Source organism: Myotis lucifugus, unplaced genomic scaffold, assembly GCF_000147115.1.
Source record: "Myotis lucifugus unplaced genomic scaffold, Myoluc2.0 scaffold_306, whole genome shotgun sequence".
NCBI lineage: Eukaryota > Metazoa > Chordata > Mammalia > Chiroptera > Vespertilionidae > Myotis > Myotis lucifugus.
This window is the reverse complement of record NW_005871354.1, coordinates 734,133-749,970: the sequence shown is the minus strand read 5'-3', so window position 1 is coordinate 749,970 and position 15,838 is coordinate 734,133. Positions and strand designations below refer to the sequence as shown.

General features: G+C 38.9%; 1 protein-coding gene and 1 pseudogene across 8 annotated transcripts in view; one reads left to right on the top strand and one right to left on the bottom strand.

Annotated features, from left to right (window-relative positions):
- Window positions 1-1,238: 1,238 nt before the first annotated feature.
- The window catches only part of ACBD5 (acyl-CoA binding domain containing 5), a 58,767-nt gene continuing 44,167 nt past the window's right edge, over window positions 1,239-15,838 (bottom strand). For 5 of the 8 annotated variants that reach the window (XM_014465687.2, XM_014465685.2, XM_014465686.2 and 2 more), the window contains 3 exons: window positions 12,232-12,276; window positions 11,799-11,908; window positions 1,239-2,894 (listed from right to left, as the gene is read on the bottom strand). In XM_014465687.2, coding sequence (XP_014321173.1) covers window positions 2,762-2,894; window positions 11,799-11,908; window positions 12,232-12,276 — 288 coding nt within the window. In that variant the 3' untranslated portion in view covers window positions 1,239-2,761. Of the gene's footprint in view, window positions 2,895-4,407; window positions 4,871-11,237; window positions 11,259-11,798; window positions 11,909-12,231; window positions 12,277-15,838 lie in introns of those variants that run through there. The other 3 variants (XM_006100260.3, XM_023763898.1, XM_023763896.1) reach the window with 3 other exon arrangements.
- On the top strand, window positions 15,175-15,271 carry LOC111828236 (annotated as a pseudogene).

Below are 15,838 nucleotides of genomic sequence, written 5' to 3'. Positions count from 1 at the left end.
AAGATCTCTATTTGTTTTTTAAAAGGAAAAGGACATTCATCATTTTCCAGCTATGAAATGTGGTACAATTGGGAAGGAGGATTAATGGAAAGCCACTGCAGGTAGACTTCTATAACATGTAGCAGAACATTAATATCTTAAATAACACAAATAGCTAACATCACTTTTATCACTATCTGTAGAAGTTAAAAGTTATGTATTTGTATTAAAAACATAAAACCGTCTCACCATTTTCCGCCTAGGAACAACTGTATGTATTTAAGATGTCTGATTTAAGGAGCATTGAGTGGCTATAAGAAGCTATTCGGTATAAGAATTGAAACTAGATTTTTTGACTGGGTCAGTAACATTCTCAACTAAATGAATAAATGAATTAAACTTTATCCCAATTTATGATTTTTATAAAATTATATGTAACAGCATGGCTTTATTTTGAAAAAGTATGATTCCTTTCTATGAATTCCTACTATTTATTTTCATTTAATCCTTATTGTATAAAAATCAATGCACTTCTAACAGTAACAAGTAATAAAAACCATATCATTTCTCATTAACTTTTTATTTTTAACTTAGATTTACAATAAACTGAAAAGATCATTAAAAAAATATCATCGCTGTCAATTTAAAAGTTTAAATGAAGTTCATATTAAACAAAGCAGTAACACTATAGCCTATAATAACATCTTTATTTATATATACAAGAACTGTGTGCAAAGTGCTTTTCAAACTATAAAATAAGACTTTGGAATAGGATACAAAGAGTTAACCCTCGGAATTAGTATTCCCTAACTGCTTGTAATGAATCACAACTGCTTACTTTCTTAATTTGCATTTTATTTCTTTATATACTAAGAAAAAAGCCACCATTTTTGATACCAGATTGATATCTAATTTTTAAAAATAACCCATGATTCATGGATCTAAACTTTTTCCCTAAATTGAGGAGTTTTTAAAATATTAGCCCTGGCCGGTGTTCTCAGTGGTTAGAGAATCAGCCCAGGCACCTAAGGGTCTTGGGTTTGATTCCTGGTCAAGGGCACATACTTGGGTTGCAGGTTCGATCCCAGGCTCCAGTTGGGGTGTGTGAGAGAGGCAACCAATCAAGGTGTGTCTTTCACATCGATGTTTTTCTCTCTCTTTCTTTCTCCCTCCCTCCTTTCTATTCTCTCTAAAAACCACTAGGAAAATTATCCTCAAGTGAGGATTAACAAAACAAACAAATAAAAGACACACAATCATAGATCTCTCTCTAGGGACACATTTTAATTTAGATGGGATTAAAAAATAAACATCAAGTTACATGAAAGGAAAAAAAGAGTCTTGGGAAAAGCAAATTGTATTCTTATACATTTTTCTTCAGGCAAACAAAGAACCACCCTCCATAAAAGAGATGTATTATTTTCTCTCTTATTGAAACACTCTGAACACATGATGCTAAATCCAGTATCATACATATCAAGAATGCTTAAAACATTTGCTACTAAACCTTTAAATCAAAGATACCTTTAAAGTACAAAGTATATCTAAATAAGCTGATAGACAGGAAAAATAAGTCCAACCTAGCTGGTGTGGCTCAGTGGTTGAGTGTTGATGTATGAACCAGGAGGTCATGGTTCGATTCCCGGTCAGGGTATATGTCCGGGTTTCTGTCTCTATCCCTGGTAGAGGGCGTGCAGGAGGCAGTGGATCAATGATTCTCTCTCATTATTGATGTTTCTCTCTCTCTCTCCCTCTCCCTTCCTCTTTCTGAAATCAACTAAAAAATTATTTTTTAATTCCAAAGTTGTTAAAGATCTAAATTACAGTCTTCTTTCTAGTTTAAATGTGAGAGGTAGAGGAGAGAAACTTAAATTTGCATTAATTGGGTATGCCTTATTCTTATGGAAGTACATAGCCTGTTAGCTTACAAATCCTTTTAATATCCCTATGAAATAGGCATTTATCAAATATTATACCCCGACGAAAAACTGAGGCACTAAGAGGTTAAGAGTCCAGGCTGGGTAGTTTACCAGTTGCAGAAAAGTAATTTTCATGTGAATCCTTTTTGACCTTTGTAAAAACAGTATAAATAAGGTCTTTCATTTTATATTTCAAAGCACCTGATGAAGCAGAAACAAGATATACTCAGTTAAAGACAAATGATTACAAAGGAATAAATGTATAGGATTTAATAAAAATCTTATTAATGATCTGCAGGCTCAGAATAAACTTTCATACCATTCTTCATCATTCCCATCAGAAAGTTATGTCTATTCTGTGAATCATTTGTAAAAACTAAGCCTCTTATATAGGGCTCTAGTTTATAATAATGTTGTTTGAACACTAAAGTCAGAGCTGTGAACACCCAACAAAGATCATAGAAGTTTTCCACTTCTTGACATGACAATTCAGTGACTAAGATATAAAGTCAATTTAATCTACTTGAAATTTACTTCTGGTTTGCATTCTTTCTCATATTTAATTTAGAAAATTAAAAATACCCAGTTATAAATCTAATCTCATTATCAGAACTGTACCTAAGCAGCTTATATTTCTCTACAGGAGATAATCAGGTAAACATGTTACCAAACAATAATTAATAATTTAATGTCCTTCAAGTTCAAGGGTAGGGGAAATCTATGTATGCTTATAACCTAGCTGAGATTGATTATTCAAGTATCAGCAATATTAGTCCTTAAAATGTTATCATTGTGTAGTGCAAAATATATATGTATATATGTACACAAACCAAAGGATTGGACAACAAAAAGCAATGTAATAATCACAAACTAGGATTTTCTTGTGATTCCACAATCCATTTCCTTCCAAGGTCATCCAGGCCTAGTAGTCTTCTTGAGTAAAATACCATTTTCTTCAGTTCAGTTTTCTTTAAAAAGAAAGTAAAAACCAATTTCCTATGAATAAAAATGCAACCTGAATATGAAACACACCCCATGCCAAAGAATTCTCTAACATAATCCTAACATTCAAATTCAAAATAAAACCATAAACCCACAAATGATCCTTATAAACTTATTTCATGTCACTTATAGTTCAATAGGAAAGATCTAATTGCAAGTGCTGATATTATCAAATGGTTTATAATAAATTAAATATATATTCCTCCTCCCACAGCTTCTAAATTCTCAACCTTTTCTAGTTGGCTATATCAGTTCAGATTTTTTTACATTATTTAATAATTTATGAAATTGGAAAGGCTGTGAAACAAAATAGCTTAATAAAACGACAACAAGTTGACAGATGTACAATCTGGACTATTAATTTAATTAATATATATTATGTATCTGTTACATTTTGGGCACTGTGCCAGGCACTGGGGATTTAAACATAAATGAGGCAGGCTCTCAACCCTCAAAAGACCTCTTGGTTTAATTGGGGGGGGGATATATATAAACCAACAATTCAGATATGTATAATGCAATGGTTTTAATGATAGCAGAGTGAATGAGGTATCAGAGAATTGGTGGGCTTATTATCACAAGACACAACAATCACATGTGATCTGAGTTCTGAGAAAGATTCCCCAAGCTGTAAATAAAATCTCTAGACCCTCCCAGCACTCAAGATGGCTGATGGCTGAAACTGTCTCAGCACAGATTCATTCCTCTCCTCTGTGGAAATGTAACCCCTTTGGCAGAAGTGATATTTTAAATAATCAGATCATTCCTTATCCTGTGAACAAATCTTCTTAGTTATACCTCCTTGGCAGGAGTGACATTTTAAGTAATCAGATCAACCCTTGCTGGTTTAGCTCAGTGGATAGAGCGACGGCCTGAGGACGGAAGAGTCCCGGGTTCGATTCCGGTCAAGAGTATGTATGTTGGTTGCGGGCTCCTCCCCGGCCAGGGCCCTAGTGGAGGCACATGCAGGAGGCAACCAGTTGATGTGTTCCTCTCACATTGATATTTCTCTCTGTCTTTCCCTCTCTCTTCCATTCTCTCCATAAATCAATAGAAAAATATCATCGGAGTGAGGATTAAAAATAAATAAATAAAATAATAATAATAGCAATAATCACATCAATTTTCATATAACTAATGGCATAAAGAAAAAAGGCCCCTGCAGGAATAAAACTGTAGGTGGTTCTAAAGACTCAAGTGCCTGAGCAAGTTTTTAGCAGAAATGTTAGCTGGAAGGTGCTTGAACAGTTAGCAAGATTTATCAAGAACCAGTGTAATGCAGATTACTACACGAAGTCTTTTGCAGCCTGGCTGGTGTGGCTCAGTGGTTGAGTGTGGACCTATGAACCAAGAAGTCACTGGTTCGATTCCCGGTCAGGGCACATGCCTTGGTTGCGGGCTCAATCCCCAGTGGGGGCCGTGCAGGAGGCAGCCAATCAATGATTCTCTTTGATCATTGATGTTTCTATCTCTCTCTCTCTCCCTCTCCCTTCATCTCTGAAATCACCTCTGAAAAAAATAAAAATATTTTTTTTAAAAATCCTTGGCAGCTCTTCCCTCTTGTGGCCATCGTAGAAGCACCAGCAGTCAAAATGAAGTTCAATCCCTTTGTGACTTCTGACCAGAGCTAGAACCATAAAAGGCATTTCAATGCACCTTCCCACATTTGAAGGAAGATTATGTCTTCTCCTCTTTCCAAAGAGCTGAGAGAGAAGTACAATGTTCAATCCATGCCCATCCAAAAGGATGATGAAGTTCAGGTTGTTCGAGGACATTACAAAGGGCAGCAAATTGGCAAAGTAGTCCAGGTTTATAGGAAGAAATATGTCATCTACATTGAACCAGTGCAACAGGAGAAAGCTAATGGTACAACTTTTCATGTGGGCATTTACCCCAGCAAGGTAGTCATCACTAGACTAAAGCTGGACAAAGACCGCAAAAAGATCCTTGAACGTAAAGCCATATCTTACCAAGTAGGAAAGGAGAAGGGAAAATACAAGGAAGAAACAATTGAGAAGATGCAGGAATAAAGTAATATTATATACAACTTTCATTAAAAACTTAAAATGAAAAAAAAAGCCTTTGCAGATTTATACAACTTAGTCTATAAATCCTAATCCTCTACATTATTCTATGACAGTGGGGAAATAGAGTAGACATCACTCTCTTCAGAACTTTAGAATGTTTTTCAGCCTTTTAATGAAATCTCTCTCTCCTTTTTTTGGAATTAACTTGCAAAATGCAGGGTATGGTGTGATAGGGAAGAAAATATACAAAAAACAACAAATAAGGGAATAGGAATAAAATTCTGCCCTAGCCCATTGAACTCTACTCTGGTTGTACCGCCGAGATTCTTTTTCCTCCTCAGAAGCACGGGCCTGCCTTTTTGGGCCGGTACCATCTTCACCAGGCCCCACTGAAGAGTGTTTCTCCTGAGATCCTCTCCACCCCTGCCTAATTTGGGGTGATTATTTTTTTAGGAGTACGTTTACTGAAGCTGGGGACAGTGAAACAAGGAAGGGCTTAAGATAAAAGAAGCAACAGGAGAGAGCCTAGGCAGCGCTGCTTTGACTCACCAAGAAGTAGAAGTCACAAGGACAGAGTGAGCCAAGGTGGGGCTGCTATCGGCTCACTGGAAAGTCAGAGAAAAGGGGGCCGTGAGGACTGGGCCAGGGGGTTAGCCCAGAAGAAGTTGCCAATGCCCATTGCTCCCCTGGTCACAAGTCTCCAAGTCTTCTAGGGACCGGTAGAGTTTTACGATAAAGAGACTTCACTCAAGCCCTGGCAGGTGTTGTCCAATGGTTAGAACGTTGGCCTGCACATCGAAGGGTTGCCAGTTCGATTCCTCGTCAAGGATGTATACCTGTGGTGCAGGTTTGATTCCCCGGCCCCAAATGGGGGACGTTTTGGAGGCAACCAATCATCTCTTTCTCTTTCTCTCCCTCCCTCCCTTCCTCTCTCTCTAAAAATCAATGGAAAAAAATATCCTTGAGTGAGGATTAACAACAACAAAAACCACACAAGAAAATTCACTTGAAAAGGAGATTCAAGTGGGTGTGCTACAAGGAGGGCTCGCCTTTCCCAGGTTTGTGTGTGTGTGTGTGTGTGTGTGTGTGTGTATTTTAATATATTTTTATTGATTTCAGAAAGAAAGGAAGAGGGAGAGATAGAAACATCATGATGAGAGAGAATCATTGATTGGCTACCTTCTGCATGCACCTACTGGAGAATGAGCCCACAACCCGAGCATGTGCCCTTGACCAAAATCGCAAAATCGAACCTGGGAACCTTCAGTCCTTAGGTCGATGCTCTATCCACTGAGCCAAACCAGCCAGGGCCCTACCTAGTTTTTAATGACTATGTTTCTACTGAAAGCTCAGTATTTCCAAAGAAACTATATGATATGGGGGGAAAAAAGAGGAACAAATGTAATAATCTGAACAATAAAGATTTAAAAAAAAAAAAGAGTAGTCATTTGGACTTAACAGGTCTGCTTTTAGTATTTAAGTCATAGATAATTTATTATTATTATCATTAATACTATTATTTTCCCTTTTTCAAATTTTATTTTTTTCACATTTTATTTTATTTTTTAAAAATATATTTTATTGATTTTTTACAGAGAGGAAGGGAGAGGGATAGAGAGTTAGAAACATCGATGAGAGAGAAACATCGATCAGCTGCTTCCTGCACACCCACTACTGGGGATGTGCCCACAACCAAGGTACATGCCCTTAACCGGAATCGAATCTGGGACCCTTGAGTCTGCAGGCCAACGCTCTATCCACTGAGCCAAACCAGTTAGGGCTATTTTTTTTCACATTTTAATTGTATTTCTTTTTTTTTTTCCTTTCTTTTTTTTAAAAATATATTTTATTGATTTTTTACAGAGAGAAAGGGAGAGAGATAGAGAGTTAGAAACATCGATGAGAGAGAAACATCAATCAGCTGCCTCCTGCACATCTCCTACTGGGGATGTGCCCGCAACCCAGGTACATGCCCTTGACCGGAATCGAACCTGGGACCTTTCAGTCCGCAGGCCGACGCTCTATCCACTGAGCCAAACCGGTTTCAGCAATTGTATTTCTTTTTAAAATATATTTTTATTTATTTCAGAGAGAGGAAGGGAGAGGAAGATAGAGATAGAAACATCGATGAGAGAGAATTATCAATTGCCTGACTCCTGCATGGTCCCTACTGGAAATCAAGCCCACAACTCAGGCATGTGCCCTGACCAGGAATCAAACTGTGACTCCTGGTTCATGGGTCGACGCTCAACCACTGAGCAACACCAGCTGGGTACATTTTAATTGTACTTTATTTTTTCCATCACCTTTTATCACCTCTATGCCCTCTTCCACCTCCACCAATCACTTTCCATCCCACTCATGGATAATTTTAATAGCAGAATTATGAGGTTAGGTAACTGGGGAGAGGTGGCACTACAGGAGACTGTTCAGGGCCTATTTTTGAACAGGTTTGCAAGTATTCTTCATCTTCATATCACATACAGAAAGAAGATTTTTCTAATCCACTGCAAAGTAATGTGAGAAATCTCTTTTACTTTTAAATTTACATTCTTCTATCCTAGGGGGTGTGGAGAGGGTTCAGGCAGTGGACCTTATTACTATTAATGTTAAAAAATGTTTTAAAGCTCACCACAAAATAGCCATTTATGTTCCATATGTATAGGATTATCTCAGTGTGTCTGTTTGAGTCCAGATGCACATTTATTAGATAAATTAAAGCTTTTTCATATCCTATGGCACTTCAGTTTGCCATCCTGCCAATAGTGAGCTTCAGCACACGGTTCTGAAAGCTTACTACATACCACACACTGTAGTAGGGGATGAGGTACAGGATGGTCCCTCTTATGAGTAGGGCAAATCATCTCCTGCTCACACTTTTCCCTTCCTAACAGGATTCTTGATCTTCCTTTTCATCTCCAAAACAGACCTAGCTCCTCCAAACCATACACACTGGTCTCTAATTTTTATTCCTGAAACGTCAGATTAAATATTGTTAAACCCTGCCAGATCAAACCTTGCCTAAATCCCCCTAAGGCAAAAATTTATTTCAAAATCAAACATGGCTCTATCTCGAACACCAGTTAATTTGTTACATATATAAGCAAATAATACATAAAAACACTATATTTCATCCAAATGCAGTTACGCAGTGCTACATAACTTGCAATTTGGAAGAACTAAACACCTAACATACAACAGAAAATTTGATAAAAATTCAATAACAACAAAGTAGAAAATTAAAAATAGGGGAAAGTTTCTTCATTCAGAGACATCTATAAATAACTGAAAGGGATATTTCAGTTGTGTATACGTCTACTGGTAAAGAATATTTTTTAAATATAATTTTAGAAAAACTGCTATTTTGGGTGACTGCTGAAGCAAAGTATAGTTTGCTTTTTCAGCCTTTAATAAAGTGACAAGATGCCTTAATCTTGGACATAAATTATTAACCAAAGTAAGTTATTTGTCTTATGCCAAATTTCTCTACCCTCCAACTCCCACTTTCTACATAGGAAAAATGAAAGGGAACTTTGAAATGCATTGCAAAATATGTAAACACCTGGCTTTAGTGCCACTGTTCCCTGAAGCTTAAATTACTGCATGTTGAAAAGGTTTGGTTCTTTTTTCTTCCTGTTATCAGGGAAATCAGAATTTAAAACACTTTAGCCAACCACTGTAGGAGAAATGTAAAACGTATTAAAGAAGAAAGGATTTAAAATAAGGTCTATATGTTAACAACTGAAATGACACATACACAAGAGAAGTAGGAAGGGAGTAAATAATATTGGGAAAGCAAATTATGCCTCTAAAATCCTACTAAAGTTTGTCAAGTGGGCAGGTATATCAAAAAGCATATTTGGTTCATTTGGGAACATAAAGCAGAGAACAAAGAAGACTGAAACAATTCACCTAATGTCACAAGCATTTCAGTTTCTCTACTATAAAATATAACGAGCCCTAGCCAGATTGGCTCAGCAGATAGAGCACTGGATTGCGAACTGAAGGGTCCCGGGTTTGATTCCGATCAAGGGCACATGCCAAGATTGTGGATGTGCAGGAGGCAGCTGATCAATGATTCTCTCCCATCACTGATGTTTCTATCTCTCTCTCCCTCTCCCTTCCTCTCTGAAATCAATAAAATATCCTCAATAATGAAAGCCTAATATGCAAATTGACCAAACAGCAGAACAACCAGTGGAACAACTGGTTGCTATGATGTGCACTGACCACCAGGGGGCAGATGCTCAATGCAGGAGCTGCCCCCAGCCCACAGGCCCCAGGCGAGCCAAGGGAGGTGACTGGCAGCAATGGGGAGCAGGGCTGGCGAGTGTGCAGCATCAGGCCGGCCAAGGCGGGTGCCAGCAGGAGCCCCCTGATCACCTTGCGGGTCGCCCCACAGATCGGTCCTGATCGCCGGCCAGGCCTAAGGACCTTACCCGTGCACGAATTTCATGCACCGGGCCTCTAGTCTATAATAATAAAAGTGTAATATGCTAATTAGACTGGATGTCCTTCCAGACATCCTTCTGGAGTGACCTTCTGGATGAAGCCCAGGCCCCAGGTGCATGCTGGCGGCCAGAGGAAGCCCAGGTCCCAGGTGCCAGAGGGAAGCCGGTGCCAGCAGCCAGGGGAAGGAAGACCCACGCTTGCATGAATTTCATGCATCAGGCCTCTAGTATTTAAATATACACACACACACACACACACACACACACATATATACTAGGGGCCCAGTGCACGAATTCGTGCACCTTAAAAGGAACTGTGGGCGCCCTAGCTGGTTTGGCTCAGCGGATGGAGTGTCGGCCTGCGGACTCAAGGGTCCCAGGTTCGATTCCAGTCAAGGGCATGTACCTGGGTTGTGGGCACATCCCCGGTGGGAGGCGTGCAGGAGGTGGCTGAATCGATGTTTCCAACTTGCTATCCCTCTCCCTCTCCCTTCCTCTCTGTAGGAGAAATCAATAAAATATATTTAAAAAAAAAAAAAGGAACTGTGGGCCATGAGGCTGCAATGGGCACAGGGGCGGGTCTTGGCCCATCCTCCACACCCCTGTCCGGCCCCTCCTGCCATGGCCCCTAGCCCCCTGTCTGCCAGCAGTCTCATTCCCACCACTGCCACTCCCACACGCTGATAGTGTCGGCCCCGCTTGCACCCGCTAAAGGCATGGAGCAATTGGGGCCAGTGTCAGAAGCGGGTGTGAGTGGGGCCAGCACCATCAGCAGGTGTGAGCAGCAGCTGCTGCCCTGATCACCCCTCAGGAGCAGGGGGAGGTGGAGAAGCCCTCAGGGGCAATCAGGGCCGGCAGCCGCCGCTTGCATCCACTGATGGTGCCAAGCGATCGGGACCGGTGCCCGGCACCAGCAGTGGGTGCAAGTGGTGGCTCCAGCACCAGCAGTGGACGCGAGCAGGGCCGGTTCCAGCAGCAAGCGCGAGTACTGGATGGGACCACGGAACATGGGAACAAAGAATTTTCAGTAACCACCAGAGGCTCGCCCCAATGACAGCGACAGGCACCCTGCCGTGGTCTGGCAGTTCCGCTCACCTGCTTCACCATCCTGCTGCAACTGACACCCGCCATGTTCCACGCATACCCCCTGGTGGTCAGCGCACGTCATAGCAACCAGTTGTTCCAACGTTCGGTCTATTTGCATATTAGCCTTTTATTAGATAGGATAACTGGAGCATTTATACTAGTGTCTGATAATCCCTCCACAGAGAAGGGCAGATGTTTGGTTTTTGCTTTTGTTATCAAATGTAATAATTAGAAACTTGGGTTCTTTGGTAGAGGAACAACACACCCATTATTATGTAAACCTGCATATTTTTTAAAATTTATTTCTACTGCACTCAAAATCTTATTATTAAGTTCCCTATTTCTTTTCCCCATCTGTTGTCACTTAATGGGAAATGGTGACAAAATACAGAAACATAATCAGTGAGGCCAGCAGTGAGGTAAGCAATTTTCTATGGGCCCATCCATGGAAAGTAACTCAGTTTATATAGTGCCCAAAAAAGTGTTTTAAGGATTTTCTTGAACCCAAGAGTTTTGGCCTCAGGTATTCCTAACCTAGATAATCTCAGAGCACTTTCAAGAATTGCAATCTCTTATTCTCAGATTTATCTGAGCTACCTCCTAGCATCCCAAACTGGAATTCCTGGCCCTCAAATAAGAATAATCCCTATTTCTAGAGAATGTTCAACTACAAGCTGAGCATTTTCTGAAAATCAATATCTATATTTCAAAGGTATAGAGAGCATGCAGGGTTTTTTTTTGTTTGTTTGTTTTTTTACCTATACGTTGTCCTTTTTTTTTTCTTTAATTCTCACCTGAGGATATTTTTTCCATTGATTTTTAGGGAGAGTAGAAGGGAGGAAGAGAGAAACATTGATGTGAGAGACACATTGATTGGTTGCTTCCTACACCTGCCCTGACTGGTGCAGTGATCGAACCTGCAACCCAGGTATGTGCCCTTTACTGGTCCAAGGGCTGACACTCTAACCCTCAGCAAAACTGTCCAGGGCTCCATTGTTCTTTTTATTAGTAAAGGGCCCAAAATAAAGATCAGACTTCAAGAACATTGTTTCTTCATAAGCCATAAAAGTAAGCCTATAACCATTTTGTTATTGTTGCTTAAATCAAAGGTGCATAAATCCACCATATACTCTCAAGTGAAAAAAGGCTTAAGTCCAACAAGTACCTAGAAACCCACCATGTAGCATTTCCAAAATAATTTCAATCTCAGGATCAGTACAACATTCATTATGACAATATATCTATGAAATGGGCCTATCCTTTTAACTGCAGCTAAAGGCTCTTCTTTATTAAGAGTTTATGCACCACTTTGAATTATAAAACTATAATATTACCTTCTCCTTCTTTGATAATATAAATACACCAACCACTGGGCAATAAAAGGCCATACGATAGCAAAGGTTAATGCACCAGGAGACATCTCGAAGGGCCACCACGATGATCTCTAACAAAATAAAATAAGCTGGTCAGCAATCTATTACATATTGTATGTATAAACTTAAAAACAATTCATAATTCTGAAAATATATAACTAATAATAAATCACCTGATAAAGAGAGGAGGATAATCTGTATTTCAGACAATAATTTGGCAAATAAACTTTCAGGAGTAGTTCAGACTTAAATAAACACAAAATAAATATATGCTTTTAATTTCAAAGTCCTAAAGGGTAGATGTCATCTGGAATTCTTTAAGGGCTTGATATAATCTAAATTAACTGTAACTTACTTGAAACCCTGGCTCTTAGATTTAAAAAAGATTTCTTACCTGTGAGGGAGGCAGATTACTAGTCTGTAAAGTTGATGATTTTGCCTATAAATACAAATGAAAGTGATTTAGCTTTGATAAATAAGAAAAATACAATAATTTTTCTTTTTTAAAAATATATTTTTATTGATTTCAGAGAGGAAGGGAGAGAGAGATAGAAACATCAATGATGAGAATCACTGATCAGCTGCCTCCTGCATGCCCCTACTGCGAGCCCACAACTCAGGCATGTGCCCTTGCAGGGAATCAAACCCAGACCCTTCAATCCACAGACCAACACTCTATCCTCTGAGCCAAAACAGATAGGGCTACAGTAATTTTTCAATTTCCTATCTTAAAAACAAAACTGAAATTAGTTTATTCTCTCTTCTTCTGTTATGATTTGATTATCCTGAAAACCATATTGACCAAATGACAAGGTCCCTAGCATTTTTTAAGGTCCCTGAAATTACTAGCCTAATAAATACTTTTGACGTTTTATATTTTAAATTTTAGAAATCATCAAAATCTTCAATTGCCCGGATGGTATGGCTCAGTAGGTTGACCGTTGAGCTATGAACCAGGAGGTCTCAGTTTGGTTCCCAGTCAGGCTGGATCCCCAGGAGAGGGCATACAGGAGGCAACCAACCGATGATTCTCTTCATCATGGATGTTTCTATCTCTCTCTCCCTCTTTCTTTCTCTCTGAAATCAATAAAAACGTTTAAAGCAACAACAAAAAAAAAACACCTTAAATTAACCTAAACCATTACTTATTTTACATTCTTTTTTAATTACCTAACCAACTTTTCTCATGAATTTATGGATTTTTTTATTTTAAAAATATTTTTATTGACTTAGAGAGAGAGGAAGGAAAAGGGAGAGAGAGAGAAAAAAATATCGATGTGATCAAAAAAATCCGCTGCCTCCTGCATGCCTCCTACTGAGGATCAAGCCTGCAATTTGGATACATGCCCTAACCGGGAATCGAATCTGCAATCTTAAGGTGCACAGGACAACACCCAACGAACTGAGCCACACCAGCCAGAGCTATTTATTGATTTTTAGAGAGAAAGAGGGAAAGAAAGGGAAGAGAGAAAAAAATATTGATTTGTTGTTACACTTATGCATTCATTGGTTGTTTCTTGTATGTGCCCTGACGGATGATCGAACTCACAACCCTGGTGTATCAGAATGACGTTCTAACCAACTGAGCTACCTGGCCAGTTGGTTAGAAATCTTTAATTTCCATACAAACTACCAATTTACAAAAACACTTGAGAACTGCAGTCTTCATCATTAATTAAAAATGTAAAGATTAGCCCTGACGAGTATTGCTAAACAGTTAGAATCACCCATGGACCAAAGGGTCTCGGGTGTGATTCCCAGTCAAGGGCACGTGCCTAGATTGCAGGATCGATCCTGGGCCCTGGTCAGGGTGCATGAGGGAGAAAGCAATATGTTTCTCACTCACCAATTTTTTTCTATCTCTCCTCCTCCTCCCCTCTCTCCCTTCCACTCTCTCCAAAAAATCAATGGAAAAAGTATATCCACAGGTGAGGATTAAAAATAAAAAAAAATTGTAAAGATTATATAAATGATATCCAAAGATGTGTTTTTGGAACTCCATAATAAGTTATAGCAAAAGAGATATTGATAGATTTGAAAAATGTATTATTAGTGTTATAGGTTTTAACTTTTTTCCAGCTTCATTTAGGTATAATTGACAAATAAAATTATATTTATTTAAAATATACAACTTGAAGATTTGATATACATATACATTAGGACAGGCATGGCAAACTTGCAGCCAGTTGGCCACATGCCTCATATAAATGAGGCATTAGGAAATGATTACCATACTCAAGTTAATTAACACCTCACATAATTACCTTGGGGGGGGGGATTGTAGGTTTTTATTTTTTTCTTATTTTGTAATATATTTTTTATTTCAGTGAGGAAAGGAGAGAGACAGATAGAAATATCAATAATGAGAGAGAGAGAAAAAATAATAATGAGAGAGAATCAGTGATTGGCTGCCTCCTGCCCTGGGGATGGAACCTGCAAACCAGACATGTGCCCTGACCAGGAATCAAACTGGTGACGTCCTGGTTCATAGTTTGATGCTCAGCCACTGAGCCATGGTGGTCGGGCATATTGCAGGTTTTTTTAATGAGAAGTATATATTAAGGAGAAAAATTTGAAACTAATTTAGGAAACAAAGCTCATCCCAAACACAAGTTTCTTTAGGCTAGATGTTAGAAACTTATTATTCCAGTTTCTCCATTAATTATAACTTCAGAGAAATGGTATAAAGATTAATGAGATCATTCATTGACTCATTCAATAAAAATTTACTGAGTGTCTATTATGTAGTAGTCACTATTCTGGGCATTGAGCAAAGTGACAAAAATCGCTGACCTAATGAAGCTTATATTCTAATGGAAGGCTACAGGTAATAACAAATAAATCAGTAAAATATACTGTATGTCAGGTAGTGATAAATGTCATAAAGAAAAATAAAACGGAGAAGGGAGATGAGACATATTGGAGGAGGGAAAGCTTAGAAGCAGGAGTGGCCCAGGAAGGCTTTGCTGAAATTTGAGCAAAGACCTAAACAAAGAACAATTGTAAGCTATGTGGGTAACTTCTGTGCAGAGAGAACAGCAAGTGCTAAGACCCAGGGTGGGAGGGAGCCTGCTGCTGGCAAATGTGTGTGGCCCAGTTTGACTACACCTTACAGGTAAAACTAAATTAAATTTCTCTGGATGTTGCACTAAGTCTTCAGACCATTAAGGTGTTAAAGAAGTTACAGTTCTAGTATACTCAAGTTGCAAATGTGGAAACAATCCAGAAAAGGTAAAGATTTTTATAACGCTCTTGTAATAGTACTTTGCAGGCATAATAATATCTAACCAAGAAATTCACTTTAATGGCACTTCTCCAGGCTTAAGAAATAGAAGGTATCGCTTCTCGGCCTTTTGGCTAAGATCAAGTGTAGTATCTGTTCTTATCAGTTTAATATCTGATACAAAAAAAAAAAAGAATAGAAGGTAGCCCTAACCAGTTTGCATAGAGTGCCAGCCTGTGGACTGAAGGGTCCCAGGTTTGATTCCTGTGAAGGGCATGTCCCTTGGTTGCAGGCACATCCGCAGTAGGGGGTGTGCAGAAGGCAGCTGATCAATGTTTCTCGTTCATCGATGTTTCTAACTCTCTATCCCTCTCCCTTCTTCTCTGTCAAAAATCAATAAAATATATTTTAAAAAATGTTTTTTAAAAAAAGAAATAGAGGGTAGATTTACAAAGTTGAGCTCCCAGGTATCTGATGATTTATCCAAGGTCCCATAAGTCAATATGATTTAGAAAGGAACTCAAGGTGAGCAACTCAGCAACTACTAACAAATACTAAGACAGAATCAGAATAAATGCAACTATAAGTAAATTTTTTTTCTAAGTAACAAATGCTCTGGAAAGGCAAATGAAGATTCCCAAAGGCACTTGCTTACAACTAAAAAGTAACTGGCAATCTATATATATATAAAAGCCTAAGCGACCATTACAACGGAATGACCGGTTGCTATGATGCGCACTGACCACTAGGGGGCAGACGCTCAACGCAGGAGCTGCTC